The sequence below is a fragment of the Paroedura picta genome, chromosome 6, assembly GCF_049243985.1.
Source record: "Paroedura picta isolate Pp20150507F chromosome 6, Ppicta_v3.0, whole genome shotgun sequence".
NCBI classification, from domain to species: Eukaryota; Metazoa; Chordata; class Lepidosauria; order Squamata; family Gekkonidae; genus Paroedura; species Paroedura picta.
In genome coordinates, this window is record NC_135374.1 from 960463 (window position 1) to 981727 (window position 21265).

At 59.4% G+C, this 21265-nt stretch overlaps 1 protein-coding gene across 1 annotated transcript in view; it reads right to left on the minus strand.

Moving 5' to 3' along the window:
• STIM1 (stromal interaction molecule 1) overlaps positions 1-21265 on the minus strand; it is an 84717-nt gene that overhangs the window by 3789 nt on the left and 59663 nt on the right. Inside the window, 11 exon segments of the mRNA XM_077341075.1 lie at positions 1253-1274; positions 1276-1334; positions 1901-1912; positions 1915-2138; positions 2272-2372; positions 2993-3160; positions 4075-4252; positions 6173-6350; positions 10834-10949; positions 12065-12176; positions 19033-19147. Of these exon segments, the coding sequence (XP_077197190.1) occupies positions 1253-1274; positions 1276-1334; positions 1901-1912; positions 1915-2138; positions 2272-2372; positions 2993-3160; positions 4075-4252; positions 6173-6350; positions 10834-10949; positions 12065-12176; positions 19033-19147 (1285 nt within the window).

Here is a 21265-nt window from a genome sequence, read left to right on the forward strand (position 1 = left end):
TCGGAAGCCCCCCCCCTTCCTCTACCAGGACTCTGGATCCCAACCTGGGGAAGGAGCAGAAGTCTTCCCAAAGAGGAGCCCCCCTGCTGAAAACACAGTCAGGCCCTGCTGGGGTGCCGGGTGCAGAGCCGAGGACACCCCTTTTTCAGACAAGGGGGCTGTGGATTTAAATGAAGGGTGGGGGGAGATCAGCTGCCTGTCGGGAGCAGCTTTCCAGGGAATCAGGGCAGTCTGGCACTGAGGCTGGTTGGCTGCCCAGAGGGGCAGGGGGGCCTCCTCCCTCGGAGGGGCTTAAGCAGAGGCTGGACGATGATTTACGGGGGGGGGGGGGGCTTTAGGCCATCCTGCCTGGTGCAGGGGGTTGGACAGGGGGGGTCTTTGGGACCCTTCCCTCTTCTTAGTTCTACAATTCACCTTCCCCTGAGCTTCCTTGGGGGGCAGCCATTTCCTGTCGCTTGTGCCCAGCAAGCACAGAGGAGAGAAGAGTTGGGGGGGGCATGCTCGAGGCACCACACTAGACCTGTGGGACGGGGTGGGGCACCTTTCAGGAGGGGGGGGAGCTCTTCAAGCACAGAGGAGATCACCAGAGGAGGGGTTCTTGCCAACCACAGCCCCCCCCCCCACCCGCAAGGTCTGCTGCCAGTGGAGCAGCCAGAGGGGGCAAAAGGCCAGCTTTCAAAGGGCCCTGGCTCAGAGCCCCCTCCGTTCCTCCGCTCCGGACCCCTTCTTAACCCTCAAGGAGGCAGAGGCGTTGGGGCACTCCTTAGGAGGAGGGCATGCAGCACTCCTTGATATGCTGGGCCCTCTGGCCGGCTGGGGCTCTCCCGGGTCTCCGGCAAAGCGCTCTGCCCTCACTTCTTCCCCGACCCCTCGGAGGGGAGAGGCAGCCACGGACCGAACTTGGGACTGGAGGCCCGTCAGGCAAGGGCTCCAGCAGCGCCCCCACCCCCACCCCCACCCCCACCCCCGCTGAGCCCCTGGCCGTAAGGGGCAGGAGGGCACCACAGGCCAGCCTCCTTCGTCCTCCTCGGCCCCCGCTCGGTTCCCAGTGCTTGGCGGAAAAGGAATCAGAGTCAACGGGAAAGCAGCCCCCACCCCCCACCCCCCACCCCCAGGAGGAGCAGGAGAAAGTGGCAGAGGGGGTGGGTGGGTTAGCCTCTGTGCGCAAAGAGGAAGGAAAGCCGGGTGCTCGCTCGGCCGCTCAGCGGTTAGTCCCGCGGGTGACAAGGAGCCCAGGAAGGAGGCCTCGAACCGGGGTGTGTCCAGAAGGACTGGGTCCTCGGAGCCAGGAGACGGGCGGTCACTGAACCTGCGCCCCAAGAGCAGGGCTGCGTCTGGGAGGGGCCGAGGGGGGGAGAGAGAAAGGGGTCATTGGCAACCCCAAACACCAGCCGTCCCCCGGAAGCCCTCCCATCCTGCCCAGCCGGGAGCACCAGGGCGGCCCAACGCCCGCCTCGCAGGGACGCCCCTCCTGCCCCATGTGCCCAGCCTCAGGGCGGGAAGAAGGCCTCGTCTGCCCGTCACAGACCCCCCCGACCCCCCCGCCCAGCCCCCGCCCAGCACCTCTGCCCAGTCAGCCGGGCTGAGCCTCCTCTCTCAGCCAGGGAAGCCAAACCCAGGCAGCTCGCTGGCATGAAGGGGGTGCAAAGGGTGCTCAAGGCTCCCTCCCTCCCTCCACCCCAGAGGGGAAGGGTCCAGCTCCGGAAAGCTCTCTGCACATGGGCAGAGGGACACAGTTCCCAGGATCCGCTCGCTTTTGGTCTCTCCTCCTGATACAGGAAGCGACAGTGGAGGAGGCCCCAGAGCAGACCTCCTGGCCCGGCCACTCCCTGGCTTCCGAGAGGGCAGGGCAGGGCAGGGCAGGGCAGGCAGCAAGAAGCCCCCGCCCGGAGACACCTACACTGCATGGAGACGGGGAGACGATCTCCTCGTCCAGGTCGTCCAGGTCGTCGGTCAGGATGAAGTGGGAGGGGGTGGGGCCGGGGGTGGCGCCCATCCAGCTGGGGTCGATGTTGAGGGCGGCCACCAGCGCCTGGAGGCCCGGGTTGTTGACGATCTGGAAGCCGCACAGGAGCTCGATCTGCTGCCAGCGGTGCAGGCGCTCTCGCAGGGCAGCCGTCACCTCGCTCAGCGCTTGCCTGCCGGGGGGGGGGGGGGAAGGGCCACGGTCAGCCGGCCAAGCAGCTTCATGTCCCCGAAGGGGCAGCCTGGAGCCCCCACCGGGGGAGCAAGGGCCCCGAGCGGAGGGGAGCGGAGGGGAGGCACACTCACTTGGCCGTCAGGATCTTATGGTCCACGTCGTCCAGGGAGGAGCTGTGCGCCACGTGGAAGGTCCCAAACAGGGTGTTCCGCTTCTTCTTGATTTTTTCGGCCTGGAAAAGAGCCACCGATAAACACCGCTGGATGGCCGGGTGCGGAGGGGCCGGCAAGGCTTCCGAGTGACAAGGCCCTTCTCCCGAGGACAGGGAGCCGGCACTCGCGGGAGATCCCTGTCACTAAGGTGCTCCCCCAGGCCCAAACGATCCACAGCCTGGCTCTCGAGGAAGCAGCCAGACGGCTGGAAAGAGGCATGCTGGGAAACCGGGCCCCCATCGGCCTTCCCAGGGCACCTTTAAATCCCCCAGCAGATGCAGCACAGACCAGCACCGTCCGGATGGCCTCTGGGTTAGCCCCTTTGGAAGCCTGGCTGTGCCTGCCTGCCCAAACCTGCCCTCGACCCAAGAGCCCACAGGTGTGACACAGGGAGCGTGGGCTCTCCAAGGCTCCGCCCCCCCTCCAGCCCCAAACCCCGTTGGTCTCCCAGGTGCAGACTGACAAGGCTCCCCTCTGAACCCAAGCTTCAGGTACAGAAGGCCTCGGCCTCCGGAAGGCCCCTGCAGGACCCCCTCCCTCCACACCGCCCCTTTCCGTGCTCTCCTCCGCCCCGAGGCCTGGGGCCTTGGCACTCTCCCCCCCACCCCCCACCCCCCCACTCACCCACCCCCCCACTCACCCCCTCCTTGGCCAGGAGCAGCTGCTTCTCGGCGTTCTGCTTCTTGACGTTGTAGTACTGGACCTCCACCTCGTGGGTCAGCTGCAGCCACTTCTGCAGGGCCTCGGGGGCCGCCCAGCTGCTGTGCGACTCCAGCTCCTTCTCCGCGTTCTTCAGCGCCATGCGCACCTGGCGGGAGGGAGGGGGACGGACGCCGTGGGGCCTGCGGGGCTCCGGGGGGGCACGACTCACACAGCCCCCTGAGCCCACGCCCCCATGCGGCAGTCGGGGTCGCCCCCCCACCCTCCTCGTGCCCGCTGGGGGGCCAATCCTTGGGGTGCTCCGCTGAACGCTCCACCCTGTCCCAAGCGGGCTCAAATCCTCCCGTCCTCCAGGACTGCTCCCCTTCCCTTCCCTCCCGGGGAGGCTGGACGGCGACTTGTCAGGGCTGCTTTCGGTCAGGAGACCGGACAGGCCCCCCCACCCCACACCCTTCGACCCCAGGGGGTCCTTCAAGAGACCTTTGGGCAGAGGAACACTGAGGCCGCTCCCTGCCCCCCCCCCCGCTCACCTCCCACAGTGCTTGAGGGCACCCGTCCTCCTCCATGGGAGACCCATGGAAGGGGGGGGGGGGAGAAAGGCAGCTCAGGCCCAGGAGAAGACACAAGGCTCTAGGGCAGCTGAGTTTGGGCCCAGAGCACCTCCGAGACCAGGTAGATTTTGGGGACGGTGCCTTTCCAGAGTCAAGGGTCCCTTCACCAGACGCAAGCAGGAATGGGCGTTGGGAGGCGGGAGGGCCCCGCAAAGAAGGCGGCCAAGGTATGGCCAAGGCTCTCCGTCCCGACTTGGCTCCGACTCTCACATGCTCAGGCCCCAGATAAGCTTCCTGGTCTCTGAGGGGCCGCTGGGCGGGAAGCTCCCTCTTCCGCTGCAGATGCCCCCCAGCGACCCTCCCAGCCCCCCCGAGGAAACACCCAGAAGCTGCGATTCCAGCTGGCGATTCCCCCTCAGTCGTACTGGAAACTGGCCTTCTATAAAAACGCATTTTATCCCCTGGCGGGCCTTGGGGGAGGGGGGGGGGGCTGCTCCCCGCGGTGGCCTACCTGCTCCAGCTCCTGCTCGGCGTACTTCTGCCTGCTGAGCTCGTTCTCGGTCCCCTCCCGCAGCTCCCGCAGCCGGTGGGCCTCCTGCTTGGCCAGGCTGATCTCGTCCTGCAGCCGCTTCTCCAGGGAGACCTTCTCCACCTCCACCGTGCGGTGCTCCTCCTGGGCCTTCTGCAGCCTGGGGGGGGGGGCGGGGGGGGGCAAGAGAGGGGAGGGTTCCAGGACTCACCTCGCCTTTTGGGGAGATGGCTCCAGCTACGGCTTTGCACGCTGCGAAGCACCTCAACTGTTCACGCGGAAGGGCAGAGCGCCGTCCAAGTAACTATGTGAAGAATCTACCCCTAGGGTTATGGGAGGGATGGACTAGATGACCCCTGGGGAATCCTCCGGCTCTTTTTCCTAGTAGGGTGGCCAGGCTCCATGGTCCAGCCAGGGCGGACCGGGAGTGCGTGTGAATTTTCCAGGAGGAACACCCAAAATAAATGCCTGGATTTTGACACTGGCATGTTGGGGACGCTGTTTTTTGGGCAAAAACTCTATCACAGAATTATCTGCTGCCATAGAGTTTTGCCTCAAAACCAGAGGGTCACTCCCCATGTCCCGAGGTCACTTCTGGGTCGCATCCGTGCACTGCATTTATTTCTGGCCTTCTTCCCTGTGTAACCCCGCCCCCTGCTGGCCAGCGGTGGAAAGGCAGACCCCAAGAGCGGGGGACCCCTGCCCCCACTGAGGAGGGGTCTGGCATTCTTAGTTCCCAAGTACAGATGCAGCCTGCAGCGTCCCTCTGGGAAAGATTCTGCCAGAACGAAAGGCTGCCCTTCATTCCACCCCCCGCCCCCCCCCCCCCAAAGACTGCATAGGCCTACTGCCCTCTGTGCCATTTCTTTGGCCTTCAAAATGTGCAGTTTGCGGACGAGGAACTTCCCAGCGGAGAACTCCATCGGCCCAGCCCGACTGCTGCGACCAGGAGCATCTCCGCCTGCAGAGGCAGTGGCCGTTTGCCTCCTGCCTGCCCCGGGCTTCCCTTCCAGGGGGTGGGCGGAGGAGTCTTCAAGGAAAGCTGCCAAGCCCCTCCCTCTTGGCACTGCCCCCCCTGCCCCCGCACTGTGCCCTGACCTGCCAACCCCCTCCTCTGTTTGCCGTCCTTCGCTGTAGGGCAAGTTCGGGCCGCAGGGGCTTAGCAAGTCCAAGGGCTCTGCGGAGGTCGGGGTGGCGAGAAAAGCCCAGGAGCAGAGCCATGAGCTGGCGGAGGGTTCTCTGGCACAGCACTCACGGCCTGTAAGGCCATGGAAACATGGGTGGCGCTACCACCCAGGACACAAACAGCCCACTTGCTCCGTGGGTGGCAGCCAGCCACAGATCCCCAGGGTGTAGCCAGTCAGGCTGGATTCATGGGTCAAGAGACTCCTCTGGATCCCAGGACAGGAAATATGGAGGACACAGAATCACCTGCCTCTCCTCGTTTTCTCCTCACACCTGCAAAGCCCCGATTGGCTCGCCCTAGCCCCCAGATCGGCTGAGTCCCAAAAGCCCCAGGCTTGGCTGTCCCATCAAGGTACGAGAGATTCCTGACCTGAAGCCTCAGGAAGGGCCCAAGCTCCGGGGCACAAGGCAGGCATGGCCTGTCCTCACATGCACAGAGCGCCAGGCGCCAGTCCCACAAGGAAAGAACTGCTTGCCTTCAAGGAGCCACAGAGCTCCCGGCTGTTGTGGCTGGTGGGGCTCTGCAGCCCATTCTGGACCCCGACAGCCCAGCAGTGACTGTGGCTGGCCTCTTCAGAGGAAGGACACAGCAAGATGGGAAGTGTGTGAACAGTTGCTGGGCATTTTCTTTACTTCTTTGGGGGGGGGGGGGGGTTCATTGCATTCTTGCCTCCTCCGGAGTCTCCCATTGGCTGGACTGGAACTAAGAAGTTCCTTTCTGGGTGTCTGGGTAGAGTTCATTAGCAAGTTATTTTCCTAGGTCTGGGTGGCGTTCATTAGAAATTCCATCAATCAAGGTCTTGCCTGTCTTATCTGATGAAGGTGGTTTTAGAGTCAGTGCCAGGAGCTCCCCCCACCCACCTCCCCTTCCGGGCTGGCGGGGGGGGGGGCTCACCTTTCCTGGAGGTCGTGGAGACTCTGCTCTGCGCGGTGGAGGCCCTCCAGGTCCTTCATCATCTTCTTCATGTGCTCCTTGGAGTATCGGTTCTGGATGTAGGCGAACCAGCAGCCCCCCACGCCGATCACGATGGACACCACCAGCATGAAGTCTTTCAAGTGGTTGTGGCGGGTCACTGGGGAGACAGAAGGCACAGCGGGGCCATGAAGGAGGAATCGAATCAGGAGCAGCCTGTCTTTCTGCAACCCAGGGGAAGGCTCCAGGTGGGCTTTGTTTGGTGTAGTGGTTAGGAGTGCGGACTTCTAATCTGGCATGCCGGGTTCGATTCTGCGCTCCCCCACATGCATCCAGCTGGGTGACCTTGGGCTCGCCACGGCACTGATAAAATTGTTCTGACCGAGCAGTGATATCAGGGCTCTCTCAGCCTCACCCACCCCACAGGGTGTCTGTTGTGGGGAGAGGAATGGGAAGGCAACTGTAAGCCGCTTTGAGCCTCCTTCGGGTAGGGAAAAGCGGCATATAAGAACCAACTCTTCTTCTTCTTCTTCTTTGCTCAAGGGGAGGGGGGCATTCATTCCTCCCTGTTCCTCCTTTCTATTGGGTGGGCCCAAAACAATGGATGGTCACAAAGGGACTGTGTCTCATTGGCAGGGCCTCTGTTTGGCCTGCAGAAGGTCCCCAGTTCAATCCCCGGCATCTCCAGTTGGAAGGGCCAGGCAGGAGGGGAGGGGGAAGACCTTGGCCAGAGCCCCTGGCTCAGTGGCAGAGCCCCTGCTTAGTCTGCAGAAGGCCCCAGGTTCAATCCCCAGCAGCATCTCCAGGTAAAAGGGCCAGGCAGGAGGGGAGGGAAAGACCTCCTCCGCCCAAGACCCTGGAGAGCGGCTGTCCAGGCCTGATGAAGCAGCCTGGCTCTGTCTTGGGCAAAGAGGAGAAGCCCGCGACACTTCAAAATTCCTAGACAACAACAGAAAACACAACCATACAGAGAGACACCCCCTCTAGAGGTCCTCTAGAGCCGGTCCATGAAGGCCTTGGCGCCCGGTCGCGGCTCCTTCTTCCCCCTCCCCCCAAAGCGAGACGCTCGCCAGGCCGCGAGCAAATCGGCCGCCAGAGCAAATCGGCCGGGAGGGGGAGCCGCGGCCACCAGCAAATCGGCCGCTAAAGCGGCAAGCTTCTTGTTTCGGGAGGGGAGGGAAGAGAAGCTTGCCGAGCTGCAAGCTAATCGGCCGCTTTAGCGGCCGATTAGCTTGCGGCTCGGCAAGCTTCTCTTCCCTGCGCAAGAGTCCGCGCATGCACGTTCGCACTGGGGCTGCCGCGCGTGCACGGGCCCCTGGGCCACCCTCTCCCCCCACTCCGCCGCAGTGGTCCACAGCGGCTGAAAGCTTGTGGACCGCTGCTCTAGAGGAGACTTTTTGGTCTCCCCAATTGAAGAGGGATGTGGACAAACTGGAGCGTGTCCAGAGGAGGGCAACAAAGAGGGTGAGGGGTTTGGAGACCAAGACGTCTGAGGAAAGGTTGGGGGAGCTTGGTCTGTTTAGCCTGGAGAGGAGACGACTGAGAAGGGATCTGAGAACCATCTTCAAGTATCTAAAAGGCAGCCATGTAGAGGATGGAGCAGAGTTGTTCTCTCTTGCCCCAGAGGGACGGACCAGAACGAATGGTATAAAATTAATTCAAAAGAAATTCCATCTAAACCTCCGAAAAAAGTTCCTGACAGTTAGAGCGGTTCCTCAGCGGAACGGGCTTCCTCGGGAGGTGGTGGGTTCTCCATCTTTGGAGGATTTTAAGCAGAGGCTGGAGAGCCATCTGACAGAGAGGCTGATTCTGTGAAGGCTCAAGGGGGTGGCAGGTGACAGTGGATGAGCAAGAGGGATGTGAGTGTCCTGCATAGTGCAGGGGGTTGGACTAGATGACCCAGGAGGTCCCTTCCAACTCTATGATTCTGTGATTCTGTGATTCTATGACTTGAACACAGGCCTTGCAGAATCAGGAAGGAGACTCCCGCAGGAGGCCCTCCTGGTTTCACCTAAAATGGAAAGATACCCCGGAAGCAGTTCTGTAATCCCTCCCCCCCTGCATCCTCTGGGGTGGTGCCGAGGAGCTGGAGACCAGCTGGGAGGCTATCCGAGGAGGCTGTCCGAGGAGCTGGGCGCAAGCAGACCACATGGGGGGGGGGGATTTGGAGATTAGGCTGGCCGGGACCCAAGGAGCGCTGAGCAGGCTCTGGCCAAGGAAAGATGCATTCCTCACGGGATTATCCTGCAGTCCAGAAAAGAGAGCCTCCTTCGTTCCCTCCCGCAGTCAGGTGGGGGCTCGCCCCCGTGCACCCACCCCCGAATTCCAAAAGAAGTCACGGAGCTAGCACGACTTTGCTGGAGGAGAGAGACACGGAGAGGCCGGAGCAGAGAAGGAAAGCCTGCAGGGAAATTCTTGGACAGGCAGGTTGCACAGTCAGGAGAAAGGGAAGTTTGGGGAGGGAAGGAGATCAGCCGGCTAGAGTTTAATCTTCCAAAGCAACCCTTTCCTCCTGGGGGATGGCTCTCTGTCGCCTGCACATCTCCAGGCACCACCTGGAGGCTGGCAACCCTACGATGCCTGTTTGCATCCGCCCTTCTGCTGCTGCCATAATGCCCTTTGCCTTTCTACACAGACTTTCCCCTGATACTTACAGGCAAAGCTTCTCTGAGACATTGGGGCATGGAATTGGCATCGCTCTGGGTGGGCAGGTAGTTGTGAGTGTCCTGCATAGACCCCATGACTCTGGAGGTCCCTTCCAACTCTATGATTCTAGGATTCAGGAGAAGGCCTTTCCTGCCCATAATCCTCCAGGGGCAAATCCAGCACCTCCGGCCTCTGCAGCCCCACAGAAACAGGAGCTGTGCCTGAAAAACCTGTGTTCGTTCCAAGGAGCTGCCCTTGTCAGATGCAACTGGAGGAAGGAGGCTTACAAACAGCCCCTTGACTGAGAAGAGCCCTGCTGGGCCAGAAAGCAGAAATCAGGCCTGCAAATTAGGCCACAGGCTGGCCTGGAAACGTTGCATTTCCATGATAGGAATCTGGAATCTGGACTTTCTGGTTGCAGCTGAAATGTTTCCGTACGGGCCCACGTTTAACTTGTCCCCGTCCCCTGCCCCATGGCTGGGGGGCGGGGAGGGGGGAGAGCTGGAGAATGCTAACTTTAGTTACAGCAATTTGGAAGTCAAAAGCCATAAAACCCCCTTTACGCAGCCAAGGCTTCCAAAAGCACCACCCGCTTCCCCCCCCCCCCCAGGGGCATCCGTGCCACCCGGCAGCAGCCCAGTGGGAAAGGCCTGGGCCCCCAGCCTGGGGCCCCTGGGCAGCATAGCATCCGTGGGCACCTTGCCCAGGGCCCGCCAAGGGCTCTCAGAAGGGAGAGGGGGCCGGTGGCGTTTGCGTCCTGCCAGGGGTCCCACTGGCCGCTGGAAATTTGACCGGAGGGACAGATTTTTAACAATTCCTTGCTTTGGCCTGAGCTGCCACCACGTGCAAGGGTCCTCGATGTGGGACTGAAAGTGAGTGACAGATGCTATTTTGTTCCTGGCTCCTCCCCCTGGAGCAGCCATTTTGTAGCATTCCTGCTGTGGCTGGCCCTCCACTCCATGTCAGCATTCCAGTGGGGCCTGCAAGCTTAAAAAGGCCCGAGGTTTGGGGCACCCTGAAGGAGAGGAGAGGAGAGGAGCTGTCCAAACCGAGGGGCTCGGAATGCAGATGTTCCCGGATCAAACCCTGGGAGCGTCTGCAGACGGTGGTCTCAAGGGTCAGGCACTGGCAAAGGCCCTTTGCTCCCCGGGGCAGTCCAAGCCAGAGGGACCAACGTCCACAGACTCCAGCCCCATCTTTGCCACGGCACCCAGAAGGGGACCGGGAAGCACAGAAGGTGCTGGACCCCGCAGATCCCAACAGTAACAACGAGGCTACTGCAGTGCGCTCTGCTTGGGGCTACCCTTGGAGAGTGTTCAGGGGCTGCAACTCATGCAGTCCTGGAGGCCAGCTTTTGAGAGCCCATGACCCCAATACTACTACAAGATCCACTCCCGTTCAAGGTGTTGGTTTTGGCCTTTAAAGCCTTCCATGGCTTGACACGAAGGTATTTGAGGGACCATCCTTTTTGATATATTCCTGGCCAGGAATTAAGATCACGGGGGGCCCTCTGCACTGACCGATCAAAGAAGCCCATTTGGTGGACACAAGAGGGGAACTTTTCAGTGGCAGCTCCACAATTATGGGACTCCCCTCCCGTGCACTCTGTGCCTGCCCTCGAAAGCCCCCACCTTGAATAAATCTTTGTGGGTCTTAAAGGTGCCCCTGGACTCTATTTTTGTTGACCGTCATGGAATGGGAGTGATCGGTTCATGCCAATAGGCAAAGTGCCTGACACTGTATCTGAGGACGTGTGCTAAGCACATGAAAGCCCATCCCTGAATGAAACTTGGTGGGTATTAAAGGCGTCCCTGGACTCCACATTTGTTCTGCTGCTTCACAGGCCTGGGCTGCGATTTCAAATGCTGATTTTTACGTTTCTCGTGTATTTTCTCTTCCATATTTCATCTGTGTTGTAGGCAGCTTTGAGCTCTGTGAGGGAGATGCTTTAAATGCGACCCCCGAACCCTCCAATCTGACGGTGCCCGCCCACTCACACAGCGGTGGCCCAAAGAGCACGGTGTCCAGGGCTTTCAGCTGCAGCTTCTGCCGGTGGCTCCGGTCGGTCATCTTCAGGACGGTCCCCGTCATGGTGGCATTGTTTATTGCCAGCCTGCGGGAGGGGAGAGAAACAACAGGTGGTGGTCAGGGCCCTGCAGCAGGAAGGGCAGCCCGCTCAAGGACACGAGGCTGGCCGGGCGCACAGGAAGGGGAATAAGCTGACAATTATTCTTTGCCTTTCACGAGGGAGCGCAGGCCCCGCAGCGCAAGGAGCCAGGGCCTGATTTCACAGAGGAGGAAACGGGGGGGGGGGGGGGGGAGGCAGAGTACTTGTCAAAAACTCTGGCACCCCCAAAATGGTAGGGGTAAAAATGTGACTAGGTAAAGCTGCATCAAAAAACCTGTCCAGGTCTTGGGATGTGGGAACACGGGTGGGGAATGTTTGTGTGGCGCAGGGGCCTCTCAGAGGGCGGCGCCTCCTCCCCCCCTCCCTGCCGGAGCGGAACTGGGGCTCTGGCATCTCGTCTTCCAAGTGCTCCTGGTCCAGGCCACAGCCCTGCCAGGGAAGGGATGCTACGGACCAATTTATATCCTGCATCATCCCCCCACACACACACCCCAGGCGTTCATGTAATTCTCACCACGACAACCTTGCAAGGGGAGGGGAGGCTGAGGGACCATGATGGGCCCAGGGTAACATAGCAGGCATCCGGGGTTGTGTGAGGAGTTTGGATCTGGCCACCCCAGGCCCTAGTCTGACGCTGTAACGCCTGCACCACATCCGCCTCCTGGATCTCAGGGACAAGGGCAGGGACTGGCGCCTCTCCACCAGAGACCCCGCCAAGCTGTCGCCAGCATGCCCTCAGGATCTGACTTGGTGGAAGGCGGCTTCTGACATCCCCACCAAGAGAAAGAGGGGCTCTGAATTCTGCCGGGTGCCCAGAGCTGTAAAGGACCCTCTAGTCCCACCCCCTGCCCAATGCCAGTCTGCCCTGGAGGGGAACTCCTTCCTGATCGCAAAGTGACCTTCAGACGTCAAAAGTGGCTCAGCCCAGAGAAGCCCCTGAAAAGATGTCAGGCGTCTCTGAGCCTCTTCACACCCTCACAACGCGGCGCTCCAGGTCCCCCTCCGCAGAAGTCACAGCATCCCGCTCACTTCCCAGGGGAGGCCCAGCCTCCAACCCGCAGGCTCTTCCCCCCCGGACCGCTCCCAGCGGCGCTACTGACCTCGGCATGGCATGCCCCGTGAGCTGCAGCTTCCGGAAGGTTTCTTCGTACTGCGGCAACTCCACGTAGGTGATCAGCCACTGCGCCATCTCCTCGGCCGTCCAGTTGTACACTGCAAGGAAGCAGGGGGAGCCCAGTCAGCAGAAAGAGCCCCAGGGCCCCTGCCCTCTAGAGAGGACGCCTAGAGCCACGGCCACACCCTCCTCAGACCCCCAAGGGCATGAAGGAGAAGGAGAAGAGGAGGAGGAGGAGGAGGAGGAGGAGGAGGAGGAGGAGGAGGAGAAGACAAAGAAGACGAAGACGAAAGAAGAAGAAGAAGACGAACGAAGAAGACGAAGAAGAAGGAGGAGAAGAAGAAGACGAAGAAGGAGAAGACGAAGAAGAAGAAGACGAAGAAGGAGAAGGAGAAGGAGAAGGAGAAGAAGAAGGAGGAGGAGGAGGAGGAGGAGGAGAACGTGAAGGAGAAGGAGAAGGAGAAGAAGAAGGAGGAGGAGGAGGAGGAGGAGGAGGAGGAGAAGGAGAACGAGAACGAGAAGAAGACGAAGAAAGAGAAGAAGAAGAAGAAGAAGAAGAAGAAGAAGAAGAAGAAGAAGAAGAAGAAGAAGAAGAAGAAGAAGAAGAAGAAGAAGAAGAAGAGGTCCACTGGCTGAAGGCGTCCCAAGGCAGCTGACCAACACCTTTCCCTTCCTCTCCCCACAACAGATGCCCTGTGAGAGAGGTGGGGCTGAGAGAGATCTAGCAGAACTACTCTGTAAGAATGGCCCTAAGAGAACTGCGACTGGTCCATGGTCCCCCAGCTAGCTGTACGTGGGGTAGGACGAGTGTATTGCTCTTAACCGTGATGCCACGCAGGCTCTCACCTGGGCTGAGCCCAGAGATGCCCCGCATCCTCCCCCATCCGGCCTGCTGTCTGCTGGAGGACCTGGCAGTGCTACAAGCCTAGCAGAGCCCAATCGATGGACTGGACTCTTTGCCTTTCCCGTGTGGGGGCCTCCCCCCACCCCACTTCCATTCCCACTGCAAGAGAGGGGGCAGAATCATCTGGGCTCAGGGTCTTGGAGAGAGGGAGGAGGCACTGGGGAAGATTCCAGGCGGAAGAGGAGGGAGAGCCCCCTGCAAAAGGGCTGAAGCTCTGCTGGGGCAGGTCCTGGCTCCAGAAGGACTCCTCTCCGGGCCTGGGATCAAGATGCAATTGAATAAAGATAAGTGTAAAGTTCCGCATCTGGGTCAGAAAAATGAAAAGCATGCCTACTGGATGGGGGATACGCTTCTAGGTAGCACTGTGTCTGAACGAGACCTTGGGGTACTTGTGGATTGTAAACTAAACATGAGCAGGCAGTGTGATGCAGCGGTAAAAAAGGCAAATGCCATTTTGGGCTGTATCAACAGAGGCATCACATCAAAATCACAAGATGTCATAGTCCCATTGTATACGGCACTGGTTAGACCACACCTGGAGTACTGTGTGCAGTTCTGGAGGCCTCACTTCAAGAAGGACGTAGATAAAATTGAAAGGGTACAGAGGAGAGCAACGAGGATGATCTGGGGCCAAGGGACCAAGCCCTATGAAGATAGGTTGAGGGACTTGGGAATGTTCAGCCTGGAGAAAAGGAGGTTGAGAGGGGACATGATAGCCCTCTTTAAGTATTTGAAAGGGTGTCACTTGGAGGAGGGCAGGATGCTGTTTCCGTTGGCTGCAGAGGAGAGGACACGCAGTAATGGGTTTAAACTTCAAGTACAACGATATAGGCTAGATATCAGGAAAAAGTTTTTCACAGTCAGAGTAGTTCAGCAGTGGAATAGGCTGCCTAAGGAGGTGGTGAGCTCCCCCTCGCTGGCAGTCTTCAAGCAAAGGTTGGATACACACTTTTCTTGGATGCTTTAGGATGCTTAGGGCTGATCCTGCGTTGAGCAGGGGGTTGGACTAGATGGCCTGTGTGGCCCCTTCCAACTCTATGATTCTATGAGTCTATGATCAGGACACGGTTTCACCAGGAAGGCCGGACAGCCATCCTTTGGCCACGGGTGGGATCCAGGAAGCCTTGGCATTGCCCGGAATGGTGGGCAAAGCTGTGAGCCAACAGACCTGAAGAGGCCTTTGGAAAGCTTCCTGCCGACCAACGTGCTCCAGAGGAATCCTGGTGGCCACTTCTCTCTGGCCAGGGAGCTCACTGCTCGGCCCCCCCATTCCCCCCCCCATGGGCAGCTGCTTGGCCAACTCCAGACGTGACCTCTGCACCATCACAGAAAGTGCTCCGTTTTTATTTTGGGCCTGGCAGCAGCCAAAGGGAGGAAGCAGCGCTAGCTGTACATGGCCAGGGGATCGGGGAGGGGGAAGCAAAGTGCATGACAAACACATCAAACAGAGCACATTGGAGAACGCCACTAATGCTCTTATGGGATTGCCTCTCTCTCTCTCTCTCCACCCTGTCCCTCTGCAGCCTCTTCTCAGCCATCGGAAATCAAGGGCCTTTTAGAGAAGAGCATTACAAGAACATACACAGAGTCAAGTGTTGCTCTGAAGTAGCACAACACAATTTCAGTCCAGCAGCACCTTTAAGACAAACAAAGATTTGTTCAAGAGTGTGCACACACACACACACACACACAAGCAGACACACAGACTAGCTCTGGCCACTCCCTCTTGCAGGGGCAGCCCTGTTCCAGTGGAAGCCCTCTTCAAGCAGAAGGGAGTGGCCGGCAAGAACAACAGGCACCCCCTCCAGAGATACCAGAGATACCCCCCCCCCAAGGCCAGCTGGGGAGAACTGGGGCCAGCAAGCCACTTTGGGCCGTGCAGAAGAAGGGACCGCCGGCATGCAGGGTCGCTGGCCTCTCTCCCTTCTGGAAAGGGGAAGAAGATCGGGGGCTGGCCAGAAGGGGCCGAAGCACAATCCCCTTGCTCCTCTTGGTGCTTGGCGTGCTGGGGGGGGGGAGAGGGGGCTCCCCGGTGGACGTCCCAGGCAGAGAGCTCCTCCGACCCGGCACGATGAGGGCAGTTTTGGCTCTCAAAAGTTTAAGCTCCCCCCCCCCCCACACACACACACACACATCTTGCTGCTTCCTAAAGCGTTCTGGCCCGGCCCCTCTCGGAAGTGGTCCAGGCCAGGCCCAGGTGGCTTCTTGGGCTGCCGAGAGGAGAAGGAGGCCTGTGGTGCAGCGGAACTGCAAGCGACTGCAGCAACAGACTCTCGCCTGCCAGGCATATGTGGAATGAGGGGGGGAGCTCTGGGGAGGGGGGGGGTACTCCTGCTGAACCAGCCCTCCTCCAGTCAACCCCCCCCACCCCCCGCCTCAAGCCTCTCAGCCTGGCTTTGGGGGGCATTTGGGAGAAACCCTTGCTGGCAATTGGGTGTGTGTCTGTGTGTGTGTGTGTCTAAGGGGGGGGGGGTCTATGTCCCAAAGGCAGGCCAGCCCCAGTTCTCCTAGAGCAGTTCCTTCAGAGCTCTCTCAACCTCACCTACCTCCCAGGGTGTCTGGCCAGAGCCGCTTCCCGAAAGGCGGGGTCCCGAAAGAAGCCACCCTCTTCTTCTTCTTCTTCTGGCCACCCGAGCGTCAGTGGATGACCCCCGGGCTCTAGAGAGAGGACGGATTCCTGCTGCCCACCCTCTCCTCGCCCTGCGGAAGCGTTCAGGTTTCTGCTGCCTGGCCTTCCTCTCGGACGTTAAGGACAAATTTGGGAGACCTTTAAATACGGTCGCTGCTAATGAAAGGTTCCGTGGTGGCGCCGGTCCCCCTGCCCTCTCCCTGGCCCGCGATAAACACGGAAGACAAGAAGGGCCACGCTCCATGGGATCGCTCTAGCGGGGGAAAGAACAGGCAGCCGCTCAGGGCCCTGGTCTTGGACGCTACGGAGGGGAGGGCGTTTTGTGTGCCCGCTGGAAAGTCACTCCGGCTCCATGAAGAAAGCAGCAACAGGCTCAGGTCACGGAAATGGAATGATATTTTTAACGCCACGAAGGACTCACGTGTGATCTCCCTCAACCACGACATCAAGGCATACAGACCCTCCAAATGTGAGGGAGGGGGGGAGGGAGGGAGGGAGGGAGGAAGGAAGGAAGGAAGGAAGGAAGGAAGGAAGGAAGGAAAATACAGGGGGAAGGAAGGAAGGAAGGAAGGAAGGAAGGAAGGAAGGAAGGAAGGAAGGAAGGAAGGAAGGAAGGAAGGAAGGAAGAAAGAAAGAAAGAAAGAAAGAAAGAAAGAAAGAAAGAAAGAAAGAAAGAAAGAAAGAAAGAAAGAAAGAAAGAAAGAAAGAAAGAAAGAAAGAAAGAAGCAAGCAAAGCAAAGCAAAGCAAAGCAAAGCAAGCAAGCAAAGCAAGCAAGCTCCTTTTCCAGGACTTTGCTGTTGCAAGGGTGGTGGATTCTTTGTTCTGATGATCCTACTGGCTGCCTGTTTTCAGTAAGAACGCAGCGCTGAGCTCCTGGGGGTGGGGGTGGGGGGCTGATGTGGTGGGAACTCCCCCCCTCCCCACCCGCCTATTCCGGCCTCTGAGATGTTTGTTGGTTTATTCTCACAGCATCTCATGGCAATTAAGCAAAGCCGGTTTTAAACAAGTCTAAAGTTGCCTTTTCTTGGAATTCACTCAAGACTCCTCACAGCTATTTTTGGAAGCCCCCTGGAAAAACTGCCACACAGCATGGGGGGGGGGGGTGAGTTTCTCGCATTCAGATCCTCATTAGATTGAACTCCACTAAATGACCAATGCATTTTTTTCCTAATGGACCGCTTTTTCCCCAGCAAGTTGCACCTAAGAACTCCCTCCGGCCCTTCACAGACTCCGCATGAGGTGCCACAACAGAGCCTGGAAACTCTTCCTCCGTGGCGCTCCGGGGGGGGGCGAGATGCAGCCAGCCGGCAGAACCGGGGCAGAAGGGCTGGCTTTGCCCGACCACCAGGATTCGGGCCCAGCAAGGTTAAGGAGGCCATGGAGGGCGCGAGGGAAGCGCCTGCCTTATCGCCCAGGCACTCAGCGGCCCACAAGGGGAGCTGGCCTCCTTATCTCCGCAGCACTTCTGCAGCCCAGCCGGGCCTCACGAGCCTCCTGTCCGCACATCCGCCCTGCGAGGGAAGCGCCGGCCTCCTGCTCTGTGCATCCTCGGCTGGCTCTGCCCCAGTGACGACAGCTCTTCCGCTCAAGAGCTTAACCATCTGTTTCCTCCCGGGGAACACCATCTGCCATGAGCGCTGCCGGGCCCCAGAGATGCCCCCAAGATGCTTTTCCGGGCAGGGCACACCTCCTTGGGGGCACACAGCGTCTTCCTCCTGAGAGGAACTGGCCTCCCCTGCCTGGGTGCCACCCCCAGAGGCCTTCTGCAAAGCCCGTGCTGCCCTTCAGCAGGGGCAGCCCCTTCTGTGGGGCGGGGGCTCTGTTCCTTGCCCTCTCGGGAGGACAGGCAGGGCTCAGGGCAACTCCCAGAAGGACCGCTGAGCCTTGGCGGGGCCAACGTCTGGGTGCGGGGGCACCTTGAAGACTGGCAACGTTTCATCCAAGGGATCCACTTTCGTGTGCACGTGTGCCTTGGATGCAGCCCTGGCGGTCCCAAAGGTGCTTTAGTCTCTGCTGCCCCAGACCCACACCGCGGCCCACCTGAATCCGTCCTTCACGGGAGCCTCTGCCTGCTGGGGTGTATGGAGGCCTCTGCCCAACAGCGACGGCTCTCCAAATCTCAAGAGGACCCACAGGCAAGCCAGGCCGGATCCTGCCCTTGGGAGACACAATCTCCAGCCCCTGATCTCTGGAAGGCCAAATGCAGCCGGCCGGAGCACCATGATGGGCAGGAGAGGCCAGGCCTGAGCTCACACCCCGCCCAGTTGAGAGGCAGCCGAGGCTCCTGACCCTGCCCCAGTCCTCCTGTGGCCAAAGAGGCACACACAGCCCCCATCAGTTCACGGGGCCAGCTCCAAGCCCTGCGGATCCCGGTGCCTGGCTGCCCACTTCTCCAGCCCACCTCCCCTCAAGGCTGCACCTTTCAGAAAGACCCTCATGAGAAACTGTGCTACACAGTCCATGCGACCTCGAGCCAACCCCAAGCCAGCCACGGAAAGTCACAAAAAGCTCAACGCCACTTGCAGAGAAGGCAGGACTGGAGGAATGCCCAAATAGTTTGCTGGAGGCCTTTGAGGCGGAAGGGAAGGAGAGGGAAAGAGCCCACAGCAGGTGAGGAAGGGGGGGGGAGGAGACAAGAGGAGCTGGAGGGGGGACTTGTAGATCAGCTTCCCTTCCAGGTGCACCATGAGATGCCCAATTTCAATCCACTTTCAATGGGAACCTGAGGGTCCTGCATGCCTCTCCCAATACATCCCCCAGAGAGCTCTGCAAATGGCAACCGGCTGCTGGTCCCTGGCCGCAAAGATGCCCGCCTGGCCTCAATGAGAGCCAGGGCCGCTCCAACCTGGTGGAACGAGGTGCCAGTCGAAATGCAGGCCCTGGCAGAGCAGCAGAAGTCCCGCTGGGCCTGCAAGAGGCCACTCGTCTGCCAGCCTTATGGCTGAGGCCAAAGCGGCTGGAAATCATTTGGGTCTCCCCCTCTCCTTTGCCTCCCCACCCCCCAATGTTACGGGACAGAAAGGCAGCAGGGGAAGCAGATAACTCACTTTCATGGCAGTTTTATATTTTATATAAGCCCACCTGCGGGGAGGGACAGTATAGAAATCAAATGATAAATAGATAAATGGGCTTTAGTGAAGATTTGCAGGTACATTTTGCCATTTCACACAGTTCAGTCCAGTTGCAAAGAGCACAGAGAGTGCACTGAGGATCCCGTGAGAAAAGAGTTCAGGTGTCAAGAGCAAGAATCTGGACGTGGCCTCCTGGCCCCCAATCAGAACACACACACACCCCATACCTCGGGCACGCTTCTCCCGGCAGGTGGGCAAGGGCTGTCTTTGGCCACCCCAGTCGCTGCCCCTCGGCCCGTTGCCCCTGCCTTCGCCCAAGAGGCCCCCAGCATCCCCGGGCGGGACTCACCTTCCGAGGCCTTCCAGGCCTTCCACAGGTCTTCGACGCTGATGAGGTTGTCCTCCCCGTGGAAGGTGCTGTGCTGGAGCGTGGGGTCGTGGTAGTTCAGGTCTTCCCGGAGGAACTGGAAGCAAACAGAGCCGCATCGTCAGTGCGCTGGCCCCCACTGCGACCACCCGCCGGCCGTGGGAAGAGCATCCGCTCTGGGCGGGAGACACGCAGGTTCAAATCCCTTCCCAGCTGCAGTGAGCTTTGGGCAAGGATTATGCGGTGGTGGAAAGAATCCAAAGAGGCCCCTACTGTCTCCAGCTCTCTCTCCCTCTCTCTCTCGGGTCCCCGTGTCATGAACCGCTGGGTCCCAGGGTGTGCTCATGTCCCCCGATGGCTCCCGGAAATCCCGCTTTCCTCTGGCACCCTTCCTGAGCTCAGGAGCACTGCCCCTCCCCTGCTCCCTGCCGGCCCCGTCCGTCCCACCGCGCCTGCCTCGCTACCTTCCTTCCGGGCTTCAAGCCAGGATAGCCAAAACAACAGAGGTGTGAATTCCTTTAACACCTGCCCCTATCAAAAGGCGCCCTCACCCTACTTTCCTGTGTGGATGCCCGATACCCAAATTTGCTGGTCCTGCCCTCGCCCCCTTTTCCCACGGCTCAGGTATATAGGCTTCACCACCCCCTAGCACGAGGTCTGTCTCCGTCAAGGTTTTCCGGTCTGTGATGGGCCCTGTTTGCTGACCTTTCCAAAACAAAGACTTCTGGCTTAAAGCTTCTGCCTGAAGCCCTGCCTGAGAGTGGTGTCTATGGACTGAGTTTGCTGGGGTTCAGCCGCGTGGACCCTGACACCCCACGTGCGAAATATTTATTGTTCAAAATCCCACCCTTAGGACTGCCCTCTCTTTGCCTCATGTGTCTTGTATAAGGCTCATTATAGGCCCAGCTGCAACACTCTATCAGAGCATGTTCATATCAGACCACTGAGGAGGACCCCCCAAAGGGGTCTTTTGTATTAGGCCACGTGATCCCTGCGTCAATATGGGTTGGATCTTGCGTGGTCTGAGGAACGCTGGGGGAGGGGGCTAGCCCTAATCTCGCGGTTTCCTTGCATTTGTGTGCTGAATTTCACAAGAGCCCTCTCAGCTGGCTGGAGCTAAGAGCTGTGTATGCTCAGAGGCTTCCAGCTCCAACAGAGAGAGGCTTGGCCTTCTTGGCGCCCGCCCTGCCCTGTAGACTCATCTCCCCCAAGGAGGTTTGTGCCCGGCAGGATCCATACAGGTTCTGTTTTGTGCAGCACTCACTTAACCGGGAGAAAGGGGTCAGCTGTCCAGATTTGTACATCTTAAGGAGAATCTGCTGTATTGCATTTATTTGCACTTGTGGGTTGCATCCCCAGTTCTAAGGCTGAGTGTGGTGCTGTGTGTGCTGAGGGCAGGGTGCCGATTAGGGATCAGACCTTGCAGAAGAGCGGAAGAGGGCTCTGCAGCAGAGACCCTTTAGGGGTGGGGAAACTGCACAGAGAACGCCCCCCCCCCCGCCTGCCCCCCTGCTGCGTCTGTTAATTAGGCCCAGCTCTGACGCCTCCTCGTGTGCTCGGCCTTCCCTTGCAGGAGAGCAACATTCTCGACAGGCCGAGGCAAGGGGGAGGCCCAAAGGGACGCGAGGGGGCAGGAGTGCGCTGCTCTCCGATGGGGGTGTGACAGACCGGTCCCGCACAGCAGGGACATGTTTATAACTCACCGGTCCCCATCCCTTGGCAAGAGGAGATGTTTGGGATCGAATCGGTCTCATTTAATTCTGAAGTTTTATGGAGACCGTATTTAGTCTTGTAAGCCACCCTGAGCCGCTTGGGAAGGGTGGCATATAAATGTAATAGAAATCATGACAGGCAAGGCGGCGGCACAGGGGGGAACGAGCCAGAGGCTTGGCGGAGGACTGTAAGAGGGTCCGACCAGGATCTGGAGGACCCAGGTTCAAATCCCGACTCTAGCCATGGAAGCTGGCTGGGTGACCTTGGCCCCTTCGCTCTCTATCAGCCTGATCCACCTCACAGGGTTGTTGTGAGGATAAAACGGAGGAGAGAACAAGGCAAGTCACTTTGGGGCCCCATAGTGGTGGGGGATGAATTAAATAAATAGCTATGCAAACATCAGAACAAGCGAAAGAGATGAAGGCAGGAGGCACAAGAGACCGACAGCAAGGCCCCCGCCTAAAATGCAACGGAGCTTGGGATCTGGGTTCAAATGCCGACT